General features: G+C 37.3%; 1 protein-coding gene across 1 annotated transcript in view; it reads right to left on the bottom strand.

Annotated features, from left to right (window-relative positions):
- kif5ab (kinesin family member 5A, b) overlaps nucleotides 1–16,063 on the bottom strand; it is an 82,531-nt gene that overhangs the window by 38,973 nt on the left and 27,495 nt on the right. The window contains exons 3-8 of the mRNA XM_074642754.1: nucleotides 5,464–5,537; nucleotides 5,033–5,137; nucleotides 4,576–4,624; nucleotides 2,721–2,776; nucleotides 1,174–1,261; nucleotides 829–953 (exon numbers count right to left, since the gene is read on the bottom strand). Coding sequence (XP_074498855.1) covers nucleotides 829–953; nucleotides 1,174–1,261; nucleotides 2,721–2,776; nucleotides 4,576–4,624; nucleotides 5,033–5,137; nucleotides 5,464–5,537 — 497 coding nt within the window. The remainder of the gene's footprint in view (nucleotides 1–828; nucleotides 954–1,173; nucleotides 1,262–2,720; nucleotides 2,777–4,575; nucleotides 4,625–5,032; nucleotides 5,138–5,463; nucleotides 5,538–16,063) is intronic.

The following is a 16,063-nucleotide window of genomic DNA, read 5'->3' as shown; positions in this document are numbered from 1 at the left end:
TTGTCTCCGTCTCAGAAGTTGTTGGAGCAAAACCGTTTCCTCCTTCACCCCCAGGGATGACCATCACTACTTACAGATGCAGCATCAGCACTTATTAGCTACAAACCCCTTCCGTCAGCATCTATCCAGACTGTATGGCCTCCTACTACTCTAAGCACACACTATTCTATAGTTTGCATCAATACTATCAACACCAGATTACACACAGGAGCAAAGGGTCATTTTCAGCCCCGTCTCTGGATGTATTTTCTGTCTGCTTTTTAGACTACGACCTATGTCCTGGAGATAAATTGTTTTTTAGAGGTGCAATGATTCAAGCTGACTCAGAGATTTCACCTAAAAGACCTTGAAACAAGGGGACAATTAGTTGTTTGTGGTTTCCCTCAATTTGACCTCTGTCACGGCTGAAACCCCTTTAAGAGCTTATCTGAATGGATAAAAATAGAGTTTGTTATTTCACAGAAAAATGATTTTTTGTCTCCATCAGTGGAACCGATTGGATTCCTCAAAATGAGCAAACACTACCCCTGATATTGCATCAGCAACAGACTAAATCAAGCCTTCTAAGACAGATTCTTTATAATGAAAACTCAGTGCAGTGCCGTGAAGTGAGTGCTTTACAGTAATTAAAATGCTTTAAGGGATAAGTTCAGAGCTTTAATCTATTGTTTATCTGATTCTTTGATGTCTGAAAACACCTTTTGTGAGAAAAGACATCTGGGCCCAGTGTTACTAAAACCTGCTGACAGTGAATTTTGAGAATTTATAGCAGTGCGATGCCCTACTGTACTTTGAATACATTTAGAGAAAATTCCCCATTGGTCCTACCTTCTCACTCCCAGCTAGGTCGACCAGGTACAGCTTCCCACACAGCTTCAGCTCTGTCTCCACGTTCTCTTGTTTGATGTTTATCAAGAAGATGCTGTGACTGCGGGAACTGTGCTCATTCATGTCTAAAGAATAAAGTGAGGAGACGAGAGAAGAGACTCCATTTCAGACTCCTTGTATAAAACGTCATTCAATTCATGATTTCCCCCAGACAGACTTGTTAAGCAGATGTTCCCTTTGCACCTCATCATGCATTTCTCACCTTTGCACATTGAAATTCTGTGAAAATGAAACGTCTGACAGAGTGAGTGTCGGAACATAACGAAGATCAACAGTGTGACTCACTGGTGACAGCAACGTGACGGTTGGCCTTCCCTTCATCTATCACATCCATCACTTCCTCGGGACTCGTGACGAAGCGCTCTGTGCAGCCCTTGGTGACAGAAAGACAGATGCAAATATTCATTTGTGCTGTGAAGAACTTAAATAACCATTTATACATACAAGACATGCACCAGCAAACACATATGGACTCCCATTTTAAATTGCACATAGAAACGCACACATGCTTATGTTTGCCCAAATACAGACACAAAAGTTTGACATTTGCTTTGAGGATACTGATTTGAAGTAAACTTTCAAGCAAAAGTTTGACATTTTGAGAAATACCCTTATTTGCTTTCTGGTATAGAGTTTTGTTAGTTAGCTAGCTATGTGAGAAGCCTTTTGCTCGCTCTACATAGACATGAACGAGCATCGCTCAAAACAGTGAGGCGACACACGTCAGCTAAAACCACAATATCACTCTATATTTCACCTGCTTGGCAGTAATGTTAGCTGACCAGAAGAAGGTCTCTCCATGAATCAATGATGATCCTAGTGTTGGCTTTTCATGCTTCAGCCTCCCGACCGCGGTCGGAGGAAACAGGGGAGACACCAGAGTTTTGGTCGGAGACGATAATGTTTCTCCCAGCGGAGCCCCGTCGCTTCACAAGATACGGTAAACCTCTGTTGGTCTGGAGGAGCTGCAGCAGTTATTTCTGCACAAACGTCCACTGAACATTCACTAGATATTCTCATAGCTGAACTAACTCTTCTGCAGTGTGTAGTGTGAGTGGAGTGCATGTAAGAGTGGAGTGAAATAGTGAGAACGAGCGACGGTGTGTGAGTGAAGGCAAGCAGGCAGAGGAGCAGAGTACAGCAGAGACTCCGGCCCTGGAGACCAAAGCTACGGTCTCCCCCGCGTCCTCCGACCGCGGCCAACACTGTTTTGCAAGACGGGCTTCGTTAGATATAACTTTGTGGTTTTGGTGCTTCAGTGTAGTTTGTGTTGGAGTCGGAGTCTGAACAGCGTAGCCACACGCGAGCGCACATGGGACACGGACCCGCAATGATTTATACGTGTAAGAAGTTACAAACAGTCCCTTTAACCAGAAACAGCAGCTATATCCCTCTCGTCAAATAGACCAAACTCCATTGATAAAAACATTAATTTTACCTTGACGTAAAACATCGTCGAACTCGGACCCTGGTCGGAGCTGGCTGACGCTACGCTATGATTGGCCAGTCTGCGTTCGAGGGGCGGGACTTAGCGAAGGGTCAATTACCTTTACAAGTGCTGATAGGTGGATTTTGACAGAGCCAGGATAGCTGTTTCCCTCTGTTTGCAGTATTAGTGCTAAAATAATCTAATTGGTTATATTTGAAAGACAGATATGAGTGGTGTCAATCATCTCATCGCTCGGCAACAGAAAAGGAATAAGCATGCTTCCCAAAATGTCAAGCTATTCTTTTAACAGACACTTGTGACAGAAACTAGGCTATAGGCTATCTTTTACCATAATAACAGGGGAGAAATCAAACTGAATCATGTCAAATTGCTGTTGACTCACCTTCACATAAGGAACTCTGTGTTTGTCTTCATGCACCGACAGGTTGGTTTTTGTCACTAGGATGTGAGGGAAAGAGGTCATTGTGTTACCCGGAGCATTATCTGTTTACGTGTGTGTGCAAATGAGCATCTGAATGCGAATGTGTTTTTACTCTAGGCACAACTATAATCCGACCTGACTATGTTCCCTTTGTGACTCAGACTCTGCTAATGCGGTGTGAAAACACGTGGTTGTCTAGCTACCAATGTTTTAAATGGAACCAACTGAACTATTTTTGCCAAAGTCACTGAGAGGTTAAGCAGATGCCTGTCAACGAACAAAATACTATTTCTTTTTCTTTTCCAACGCCATTTATTGGCCCAAATTCCTGCATTAGTCATTTCACATTTGAAAGTCCTATTTGTCGATGATGATTAAATTTCTGGCTTGTGGAGGCTGTTTAGTTCCCTTGGACATTGTGTGCTTGTGAGTCTCTGTGTTTGTGTGTTTTATCACCCTACAGCCACTGTTTTCTTTGCAAATACCTCCACAGGGTGTTGTTCTCCGCACTGCCTCTATTCATCTCGCTTGTTGTCGACTCTTTTTTTGTTCATAGCTTTAACTCCCCTGCATACAAATAGGGGCTTTCACCACCGTCTCCGGCTCGATTAAAGATGTAATCACAAAGACGCTATGCCTACCGCTTCCTGTCCGGACCTCTCCATCTTTTTACAACGGCTATATATCAGTGATAAGACTATGAACTGCAAAGTTGTGGTGCTTCTGTGTGTATAAAGCGCAAAAACATAACACTTTATTGTCTGAAGGAGAAAAGTATAAAGGAACGGCTGGACAAATGATAATAAATATTGTGCTTTCCATAATAAAAACCTTACGATGCTATGTAAACTCAGTATGGTTAAAGTACTAAACCTGCTTGGTGAGTACAAAGAGCTCTGAGCTTTACTGCCTTACTTTTGATTGATATGCAAAGCTAGCTCAATGCTTATTTTTAGGACAATAATACCTTAGCTGCAAATAAAAGCATTGATATTTTTTTGTTTGTTTACCCAAAAAACATGCAGACAAGGTTTAAGTACTTTTATCAGCCCTGGGTTATGTCTACGGTCTTTTCCCCAGGCTGCATACAGCCCCAACACCCTCCATTAATAAGGCAGACTGCATCCTTTCTCAGCTCCTCTCTTCTCTCATAAACATTTTGGCAGCAAGACAGTAAGAGGAAAACATGATTTTGAAAAGTGAAATGTCCCCCCATCTCCAGAGGAAATCACACCCCTGATGACAACATTACAGTTTATCCTTATGCACCTATAAAACTATAAGGGTTTGAATTTCCAACAGTGTAATAAAAGGAAACTATACGGTATTATGTAGGGCTGACCCGAATGCTTTGAAGTTTCGAAACCATTGCCGTGGTGATTGACCTCAAAATTAGTATTCAAATGCTTTATTTTTTTTGTTTTATATATATATATATATATTTATATACTGTATAAGCATGTGATAATAAAGTATAAATCCCAAAATAGACCATGAAATAAGGAATAATCCAACAATATTCATTATTCATATTCAACATTAATTATTAGTTATTCTCGGATGGATATCGCTGTTTGTTATGTGTAGAAGTGCGTCTGTGTAGAGCAGTGCGGCAGAGGCACTGTCTCTTGCACTGAAACAGGGGAGATGGAGACAGACAGATGAACATGTCAGTCTGCTGCGCCGCGGCGAAGCTTCGAATACCTTCGAATATTTCTCACCGAAGCTTCAAACCCCCAAAAATGGTATTAGGGACAGCCCTAGTATTATCATACGTTCACTGTTTCAAAGCCACGTGTTCAGTGCATTAACCTACCATCCAGCAGGTCCCGGATTTTATCCATGTAGATCTCAAAGTAGGAGACCTGCAGCGAAACAAAAAAAGTGTCAGGTAATCCTTTGGAATAAAGTCAAGGGACAGAAAAGGGTGCTGCAGCGAGAGAAAGGATGCACGGGATCATCATTGTGCAAATATGCTAAATGATGTTGCAGTAATCTCTGTTCCTGTGGGTCTGGCAAGGTATTATCCTCTATTAGAAGACTGTTGTGTAAAAGGGACAAAAAGCACCACAAATGTATTATGGATTATCATGGTTTATATTATCATGATTTATTGATGCTTGGCTGCTTCCACTCAGCCCATCCATGTGAGGATTACATCAGAGACCCAGGCTGAATTCCCACCGCATGTATCACAGAGTAAGATTGAGCACGTGCATCCCTGTGTGACGAACTGCACACATGAACAGACACGCGTGGAAACTAACACCAACCTTTATGTGAAATTCGAGGTTCTCATCCATCGCAAATATATGTTCAAAAATGTCCTCCGCGATCCGGGGGATGATTCCCATTCCCTGGGGATCATGCAGGTTCCCCTGTGAGAAGAGAGAGACGAGATAAGAACATGAGGGTGAAGAGCGGGATAAATGCAGACCCTGGGAGGAATTAAGTGAAGAGAATGGTAAATGAAAGGAGAAGCAGGGAGGCCTTTGACTTGAAAGGGAACAGGGTTGTTTCCCATAGAGAGTTGTAAAGGAGGTTAGTTCCCACAGAAGGCTGGGAGGGAGAGATAGTGAGCGATGACAGTGATGGAGGGAGATGTACTGTCAGAGGAGAGCAGAGGAGGATATAGACTATAAAAAAAGATGTGTGTGTGCCACAGCAAGAAGTCTACCTTTTGAATTATTTAGTGGTACTGTACCTCCATGGTGTGCGTTTTTCCAGAGGACGTCTGCCCATAGGCAAAGATAGTCCCATTGTATCCCCCGAGTACATCTATAATAAGAAAAGAATACACAAAAGGCATTTTAAAGAAAGAAGAAAAACAATGTAAAACGGCAGTGAGAGTGCCAAACATCCGACAGAATTACAGATTTCAGCCAGCCAGGTGTCTCAACAATAAGACAGGAAGGCAGACAATCACCTAGACAAAGACAAATGTCTTTGACCTTTGCTCCAAAGACAGATCAGACTTCGCCACATGAAGCCTGAGTGCACTGAGAGGTTCATGGTATTTAAGCTTGGCTCGATGCTGAACGACCTCTGCGACTGCACTCAATAAACAACAACATACACGACCTGTCAGAGTCAGCAGGAGGCACTCAGTCAAGTACCAAGCAAATATATATATATATATATACTGTATGTATATATATATATATATATATATATGTTGCTTGGTACTTGACTGAGTGTATATATATACACACTGTATATATATATATATATTTATATATATTTATATACATATTGAGACAATGTCCCATATTGGCAGTAGCTCAGTCCTTAGGGACTTGGCTTGGGAACTGGAGGTTAGCCAGTTCAAGTGCCCCTGCATGGACCAAGTAGCCTACTGAGTGTGAACTGGTAACTGGAAAGATGCCAGTTTGCCTCTTGGGCACTGCTGAGGTGCCCTTCTTCTTCTTCCTCCATTGGCTCTAGTTTTCAGAGTCAAACCACTGCAGGACAGACCCTTTTCTAAAAATCTGGCTTTTATCCAATGGTTGTGAAGAAAGCAGGGAAAGCTGTCATCACGGGGCTGTTTGCTGCCAATCACACTGAACACATGTGGGTCAAGTGCAGGTTTACCTGTCACCGTCTTTGCCACGCTATGCCCAACGGGGAAAACAGCGAGTCACCGCAAACTCACAAACTAGACAGATTTAGGCGGAATATGATGGAAACCACCACAAAGAATAAGGAATGCAACTACAACAAAGACTACTTATAAGTGAGTGAAACCGGTGGAAGGCAAATCTCAGAGTTTTTTGCGAAAAATTCCAGTTATTTTTCAATTTCACATGAGGGAAATATGAAGCGACACAGTTCATGTGAGTCTCACAAGAAACGTTTGGTTCAAAAAGAGATGTGCCGATCTATGGATGCATTCTGGCAAAGCATAGAGATTTTACAAGATAAGGGGCAGAAGTAGTATAGGACTGGTGGCTTTGCGCGTGCATGTGGAATGCGCGTGCACGTGAGCGTGCGTGTGCGTGTGCGTGTGCGCGTGCGTGTGCGTGTGTTGGGATGCAGGTGCACCCTTGGTGACCCTGGTGACCTTTTTGTGACCCTGGTGTCCTTTTTGTAACCCTAGGGCTGATGTTAATTATTGGTAGTTGTCCAAAGGTGTCTGCTGTAGGTATTATCAGTTGCTCCACAACAAAAAAAGAAGACCCCATCCTGTGGATCCTGATGCAGATAAAAAATACAGTTGTATCCCAATATGTGTCTTTTATTACAGTATCATTAAAAGTTCAAACAAACCGCTGCTTCCTGTGACCAAAATGTTTTTGCCTTTTTGGTGTTGCCACAGAAGACCCATACTGTTGATCCTGAGTCAGATAAAAAAAAAAGTAGGTTGTATCCAAGATGTTATCAGTTGCTCCGTAAACAAAAGAAGACCCCACTCCTGTGGATACTGCTTCAGTGAACAAAACACAGTTGTATACCTATATGTGAACTCCGTTGTATCCAAGAGGTGTCTTTTTTATTACAGTATCATTAAAAGTTCAAACAAAGCCTAGTGTGCTGTGGTCAAAATGTTTATGGCTTTTGATGCTGTGGTGGTTGGTACTGTTTGCAGGCTATAGCAGCATGGATCCTGTAACCATATGTTTGTTTGTGAGAGGGTGTATGGATTAGCGTTGTTCGTAGTCGATATTAACATGTATCCAGGACAAATGGTGTGAGAAGGGAAGTATGTCATCTCCTTCATGTCATCTCCTAAAATTCTTTATGAGATGTATCTGTGAGAGGGGGTGGGGTATGGGGTGGTATTGTTTGTAATAGATATCAGCATGTATCCAGGGACAAATGGGGTGGATGTGAGCGGGATGGGGGTCATCTCTTGTATGCCATCTCCTAAAATTCTTTAGGAGATGTATCTGTGCTGTAATGATTTGTTAACATTTTAAATTGGTAGATGTGTGTTAGTACACCACTAATTTTGCTTGTAGTCATCTCCCAAAAAAAAAAAAGCGGTGCAATGTCGGTAGAGTTACAATATAGTGGGTTTTTAAAAAAAAATAAAAAATGTATGTAGTGTGAATGGGGCAACCTCAAGGCCTGTCAACCATGCGTATTCATGAGATGTCACTAGCTCCATCTTTTACCTACACTTTGTGTATATAGTCAGCATTCAGCTGAGGTCGTGTTTACCAAACTTCACAACTTTTGAAGAGGACGCTTTTCCTAACGCCACTCTTGCATTTTGCACATTAGGTACAGTGTTCTTTTCTTTGGATGATTCATTTTTGGCGTCTGTGAACATAGAGCTGATGTGACTTGCCAAAAAGCCCCAGTTTTGTCTCATCTGTCCAAAAGACATTCTCCAAGAAGCTTTGTGGCTTGTCAATATGCATTTTGGCATATTCCAGTCTCACTTTTTTATGATTTGGTGTCCTCCGGGGTTGTCTGCCATTAAGTCCACTTTGGCTCAAACAGGAGAAAATGGCTCATGGACTACTACTAAAACACTATGAATACTATAGAACTAACTAGCATTGTTAGAAAAATAATTATTAATGGGACAAATTTCTTGGGTATTTTAGCGTGCGATCAAGTGCCTAAACACATCAGGCTGCTTGGAGATGGTCTTATAGCTTTTACCTTTAACATGCTTGTCTATAATTTTCTTTCTAATCTCCTGAGACAACTCTCTCCTTAGCTTTCTGTGGTCCATGTTCAGTGTGGTACACACCATGATACCAATGTTTAATGTGTCCCTATGGTCAAATTATTTTCAATCTTTTCTAGGGGTACCATCATTTTTGTCCAGGCCAGCTTCATTAGTTTGTTTTTTTAAATGATTCTGAACCAAAATTCAAAAACATTAGCTGATTTTCATTAGTTCATTTTCAATACATTTTTATTTATTATTACTTTTTTGTCAGTTTCAAGTTATTTCAGTGACCATTGTTTTTTTTTATTCTTTCTTTAACGGAAGGGTACCAACAATTTTGACTATGTGTGTAGATACACACACACACACACACACACACACACACACACATACAGTATATACATATGTCTATATCCACACCCGCTTACATATAGATATCCACTTAGACACAGCCAATGTTTAATGTGCCCCTATGGTCAAATTATTTTCAATCTTTTCTAGGGGTACCATCATTTTGTCCAGGCCAGCTTCATTAGTTTGTTTTTTTTAAATGATTCTGAACCAAAATTCAAAAACATTAGCTGATTTTCATTAGTTCATTTTCAATACATTTTTATTTATTATTACTTTTTTGTCAGTTTCAAGTTATTTCAGTGACCATTGTTTTTTTTTATTCTTTCTTTAACGGAAGGGTACCAACAATTTTGACTATGTGTGTAGATACACACACACACACACACACACACATACAGTATATACATATGTCTATATCCACACCCGCTTACATATAGATATCCACTTAGACACAGCCAATGTTTAATGTGCCCCTATGGTCAAATTATTTTCAATCTTTTCTAGGGGTACCATCATTTTGTCCAGGCCAGCTTCATTAGTTTGTTTTTTTAAATGATTCTGAACCAAAATTCAAAAACATTAGCTGATTTTCATTAGTTCATTTTCAATACATTTTTATTATTACTTTTTGTCAGTTTCAAGTTATTTCAGTGACCATTGTTTTTTTTTTATTCTTTCTTTTAACGGAAGGGTACCAACAATTTTGACTATGTGTGTAGATACACACACACACACATACAGTATATACATATGTCTATATCCACACCCGCTTACATATAGATATCCACTTAGACACATTCGCTTACACAGTTATCTATTCTATTTTACAGACAAAAAAAAAAAAAAGGACATATTTACATCCCTTTAGTTGACCTTTTTGTCGACATTACTTATTAATTAATTTTGTTTAACTCCAATCCTCACCCTGACTCAAAGTAGCCCACCCATGATCAAAAATGATATTCTGTTCTTTTATTTCTATTAACATCCCTCTCAAGAACCCACTGATGTTTCAAAAACATTTTGAAATGTTCAGTGTTTAACTGTTGTCTTTTTATAGCTTTAAATATAAATGCTTTCCCCATCGTAATGATGATGTTGTTCAGGTCTTTTCCTTTTTTTTTTTCATCACCCCTTAAATCACCAAACATTATAGATAAAGGACAACTATAGAAATTTGATTTTGTAGACTGAGATCCACTTTTTTCAACGTTAATCCAAAATAATGCAACTTCCTTACAATACCAAAAATAAATGAATGTCTGACTCCTCTTCCTCCTCACACAATCTACATATGTCACCTTGTTGGATGCCCCATTTTAATTTTTTTTAGCATTCTCTTAGTAGGCAAGAATTTGTAGATTAGTTTTAGTTGTAAAATTCTAATGGAGACATCAAAAGAAGTTGTGTAAATACATGCATATACTTTCCTCCATGGGATACATTTGTCTAACAAATACCCCCATTTTTGACTGGATAGCTACTGGTGTAGCAGAAATGTGTTTAAGTTGCATGTATAACTGATATATTTTCTTGTTTATTTTTGTCTTATTCATCCATGTTGTGTCCTTAATGTAGGGGTAACATGCCACTTGTTTTGTACATAATAATAGCTTCCTTTTCCAGATCTGAGGTATAGCTGCACAGAGTTGATTAAATGTAAAAAGGTCACAAACATTACCGTATACTATTTTAAATTCATCATAACTCTTGATTTCGCCCCCACTATTCAAGAGGTCATTTATAAATAATATTCCTTTTTTCAAACATTGATTCAATAAAGATACGGTGATCATTAATCAAAATATTTCTATTATACCACAACACTTGGCTCTGGATTTCATAACTTCACACTGGTTGATGATATTGGTATTGAAACCAACTGACTATGGCCTCGTCCAAAAAGCCGGATAAGTATGGAAATTACTTTCTCTTTAATATAGTGAACTGAAAAGCAGTTAACTGGAGGTAAGGATAGAGTTCTTTGTGGAACAGAGGATGAGCAGACCTCAATCATTTTGCTGAAAACCACTGCGGATTTAAGATACATTTTGGTATAAGGGATGCTTTTAGTGCAAAGTTGAGTGCCTTAAGGTTTAACAATTTAAGTCCACAGTGTTTGTAATCATTATACAGATAAGCTCTTTTAATTTTGTCAGGCTTCCAACCCCATATGAAATTGAACACATTTTGCTCATATTTTTTAAACAGCTCCTCTCCTGGGGTAGGTAATGACATGAGGATATAGATAAACTGAGGAATCACTAAGGAATTTATCACGGTTATTTTTTTCCATATAAAGTTAAGTTAGTCATTCCCCAAACTTTTTAATTTTCTGTCTACTGTATGTAGCTTTCTATCAAAGTTTTCCTTCGTGATAAGGTCCATGTCTTTAGGGATATGTATACCAATGACATCTATTGGGCCATCTGACCATTTTAGTGGGCAGATTACTATAGATATTAAAATTTGTACCTTTCAGAGATCCAATTCGCAGCACAGTACATTTATCATAGTTAGGTTTTAGTCAGGAAATTACTGAGAAGTTATTCAACTCTTTAACTAATGCAGTAAAGGATGCAACATTTGGTTGATTTTGAAAGTTTACATCGTCCGCATACATTGATATTTTTGATTCCAAACTATTTATTCTCAAACCTTCTATGTTGTTATTCATTCTTACTTTTTGTGCTAAGATTTCTATAGCTATAATAAATAGATACGCAGACAGTGGACATCCTTCTTTCAATCTTCTATATTGCTTAATTGTTTCAGAAAAAAAACATTGTTTATTATTTTACACTTTGGATTACTATACATTACTTTTTATCCAACTAATTAAAGAGTCTCCAAAGTTAAAATATTCTAAACATTTATAAATAAAATCCAAATGTACTTTATCGAAAGCTTTCTCAAAGGCAGCAAAAAAAAAAAAAAAAATGAAAGCAGAGGTTTTTGTTGAGTCATAATATTCAATTATTTCAATTATTTGTCTAATACTGTCACTGATAGATCGACACTGTAAGAAGCCACACTGATCTGGATGAATAATATTGGGCAGTACTAGTTTTAATCTGTTTGCAAGACATTTGGCTAATATTTTAGCATCGTTACATTGTAGTGTGATTGGCCTCCAATTCTAATTTATGAGCGCAAAACTAAGAACAAAAGATCATCAATGCAGAAAATAAAAAAATTGGGATTGGATGTTTTGTTATAGTAAAATGTTTCTCTTAGACGCTATTTAAAAAGGGAGAGAAATATGACAATAGAAAATATATCATCAGAGGATGGAAGAAACAGGAAATATTTTCAGCCCCTTCCCGTTGTTTTGGTGTCACTATTATTATTTCCATCCTTTTTTTTTTTCAAGAATCATGAAAGTATAGAATCCACTGAAGATCAAATATGTCTAAGTTAGTAATATCAAGCTTCAACTGTAACGGTTTAGCTGATAGGAAGAAAAGGGGACACTTTATTAGTTGGCTTACGGATAAAAACTATGATATATTTTGTTTACAAGAGACTCACTCTACCCAACTGTATGAGATTAAATGGAAAACAGAGTGGAGGGGATAACATATACTTTTCACACGGATGCTCAAATTCTAAAGTTGTAATGATAATGTATAAAAAGGAAGTAGATATTGTGGTCAAAGATACAATAATACATCAAGCAGGTAGATATATTATACAAGATATATTGGTGGATAGCCTAGAATTTGTATTAGTAAATCTGTATGCACCTCATTCTGATGATCCACTCTTCTTTCAAGATATATTCAACATGTTGCAAGAAAAGAAAAACTACATGATAAAAAATTTGATAATGACAGGAGACTACAACACTGTGTTGGATGTAGATCTGGATCGAAAAGGCATACAAACTAAGAATTATCATTCTAGAGCATATAATGCTATTTCTGGCCTCATGACCTCACTAGATTTAATTGACATATGGCGATTGCGAAATCCAAAGCAAACAAGATATACATGGAGACGAGGAAATCAGGCTAGCAGAATAGATTATTTCTTAACATAATTTTCTTTGACTCCAAAAATGAATAAAGTCGAGATTAAAGAGAGATTTAGGTCAGATCATCATCTTATAACCTTGAGCATTTGTACCACAACGTTTCATAGGGGTCCAGGATACTGGAAATTAAATCAGAAGCTATTGAAGGATAAAGAGTTTATAGATACAACAAACAAATTCATAAAAGATTTCTTTGTAGTGAATAATGATACAGCGGATCCTTTGATTATATGGGATGCTTTTAAAATACACCTTAAGGGGACACTGCATTCAATACAGCTCAAGGAAAAATAAAAATCGTTTGGAGACAGAAAAAATATTGATAGCTGAGATAGAAGATTTAACAGAACGGGTAGACAATAATACAAATGTGTCACAAGCTCTACTGGACAATCTTGAGCACAAGGAAAGAGAGTTAGAAAGACTATGTGCAGAGAAAGCCAACGTATCATATTTGAGAAATAGAATAGAATGGCTGGAAAAATCGGGAGAGATCAACCAAATATTTTTTAAATCTACAGTATAAAAACACTGTAAAGAAAAATGTTTTGAAGCTTGTAGTAGGAAATAAAATCATTGAAAAAACCAAGGGAAATTTTGCTGGTACAACATAATTATTTTTCAAAATTGTACTCCTTACAGAGCCCACCAGAGGATTTATTGCCTCAAAATACTAGCCCCAATTCTCAAGACGATAATACCGTAAAGTTAACAGAGAAAGAAAAAAATCTTGTGAGGGACTTATTACGCTGGATGGAATTACATCCAGCTATTAACTCCTTTGAAAAAGGTAAAAAGTCCAGGAGCCGATGGCATACCTGTAAACTTTTATCAAACCTTCTATGAGTCTGTTAAAACACCTTTGCTGAACACCTTCAACTGGTCATATAGCAAAAAACAACTTACAGAAACTCAACAGGAAGGTTTAATCTCACTATTATTGAAACAAGATTCAGGTGGAAGGTATAAAGATCCCACTACTCTAAAGAATTGGAGGCCAATCACACTACAATGTAACGATGCTAAAATATTAGCCAAATGTCTTGCAAACAGATTAAAACTAGTACTGCCCAATATTATTCATCCAGATCAGTGTGGCTTCTTACAGGGTCGAACTATCAGTGACAGTATTAGACAAATAATTGAAATAATTGAATATTATGACTCAACAAAAACCTCTGCTTTCATTTTTTTTTTTTTTTTTGCTGCCTTTGAGAAAGCTTTCGATAAAGTACGTTTGGATTTTATTTATAAATGTTTAGAATATTTTAACTTTGGAGACTCTTTAATTAGTTGGATAAAAAGTAATGTATAGTAATCCAAAGTGTAAAATAATAAACAATGTTTTTTTTCTGAAACAATTAAGCAATATAGAAGATTGAAAGAAGGATGTCCACTGTCTGCGTATCTATTTATTATAGCTATAGAAATCTTAGCACAAAAAGTAAGAATGAATAACAACATAGAAGGTTTGAGAATAAATAGTTTGGAATCAAAAATATCAATGTATGCGGACGATGTAAACTTTCAAAATCAACCAAATGTTGCATCCTTTACTGCATTAGTTAAAGAGTTGAATAACTTCTCAGTAATTTCCTGACTAAAACCTAACTATGATAAATGTACTGTGCTGCGAATTGGATCTCTGAAAGGTACAAATTTTAATATCTATAGTAATCTGCCCACTAAAATGGTCAGATGGCCCAATAGATGTCATTGGTATACATATCCCTAAAGACATGGACCTTATCACGAAGGAAAACTTTGATAGAAAGCTACATACAGTAGACAGAAAATTAAAAAGTTTGGGGAATGACTAACTTAACTTTATATGGAAAAAAATAACCGTGATAAATTCCTTAGTGATTCCTCAGTTTATCTATATCCTCATGTCATTACCTACCCCAGGAGAGGAGCTGTTTAAAAAATATGAGCAAAATGTGTTCAATTTCATATGGGGTTGGAAGCCTGACAAAATTAAAAGAGCTTATCTGTATAATGATTACAAACACTGTGGACTTAAATTGTTAAACCTTAAGGCACTCAACTTTGCACTAAAAGCATCCCTTATACCAAAATGTATCTTAAATCCGCAGTGGTTTTCAGCAAAATGATTGAGGTCTGCTCATCCTCTGTTCCACAAAGAACTCTATCCTTACCTCCAGTTAACTGCTTTTCAGTTCACTATATTAAAGAGAAAGTAATTTCCATACTTATCCGGCTTTTTGGACGAGGCCATAGTCAGTTGGTTTCAATACCAATATCATCAACCAGTGTGAAGTTATGAAATCCAGAGCCAAGTGTTGTGGTATAATAGAAATATTTTGATTAATGATCACCGTATCTTTATTGAATCAATGTTTGAAAAAAGGAATATTATTTATAAATGACCTCTTGAATAGTGGGGGCGAAATCAAGACTTATGATGAATTTAAAATAGTATACGGTAATGTTTGTGACCTTTTTACATTTAATCAACTCTGTGCAGCTATACCTCAGATCTGGAAAAGGAAGCTATTATTATGTACAAAACAAGTGGCATGTTACCCCTACATTAAGGACACAACATGGATGAATAAGACAAAAATAAACAAGAAAATATATCAGTTATACATGCAACTTAAACACATTTCTGCTACACCAGTAGCTATCCAGTCAAAAATGGGGGTATTTGTTAGACAAATGTATCCCATGGAGGAAAGTATATGCATGTATTTACACAACTTCTTTTGATGTCTCCATTAGAATTTTACAACTAAAACTAATCTACAAATTCTTGCCTACTAAGAGAATGCTAAAAAAAATTAAAATGGGGCATCCAACAAGGTGACATATGTAGATTGTGTGAGGAGGAAGAGGAGTCAGACATTCATTTATTTTTGGTATTGTAAGGAAGTTGCATTATTTTGGATTAACGTTGAAAAAAGTGGATCTCAGTCTACAAAATCAAATTTCTATAGTTGTCCTTTATCTATAATGTTTGGTGATTTAAGGGGTGATGAAAAAAAAAAAGGAAAAGACCTGAACAACATCATCATTACGATGGGGAAAGCATTTATATTTAAAGCTATAAAAAGACAACAGTTAAACACTGAACATTTCAAAATGTTTTTGAAACATCAGTGGGTTCTTGAGAGGGATGTTAATAGAAATAAAAGAACAGAATATCATTTTTGATCATGGGTGGGCTACTTTGAGTCAGGGTGAGGATTGGAGTTAAACAAAATTAATTAATAAGTAATGTCGACAAAAAGGTCAACTAAAGGGATGTAAATATGTCCTTTTTTTTTT

Source organism: Sebastes fasciatus, chromosome 1, assembly GCF_043250625.1.
Source record: "Sebastes fasciatus isolate fSebFas1 chromosome 1, fSebFas1.pri, whole genome shotgun sequence".
NCBI lineage: Eukaryota > Metazoa > Chordata > Actinopteri > Perciformes > Sebastidae > Sebastes > Sebastes fasciatus.
This window is presented reverse-complemented; position numbering and strand designations above follow the sequence as displayed.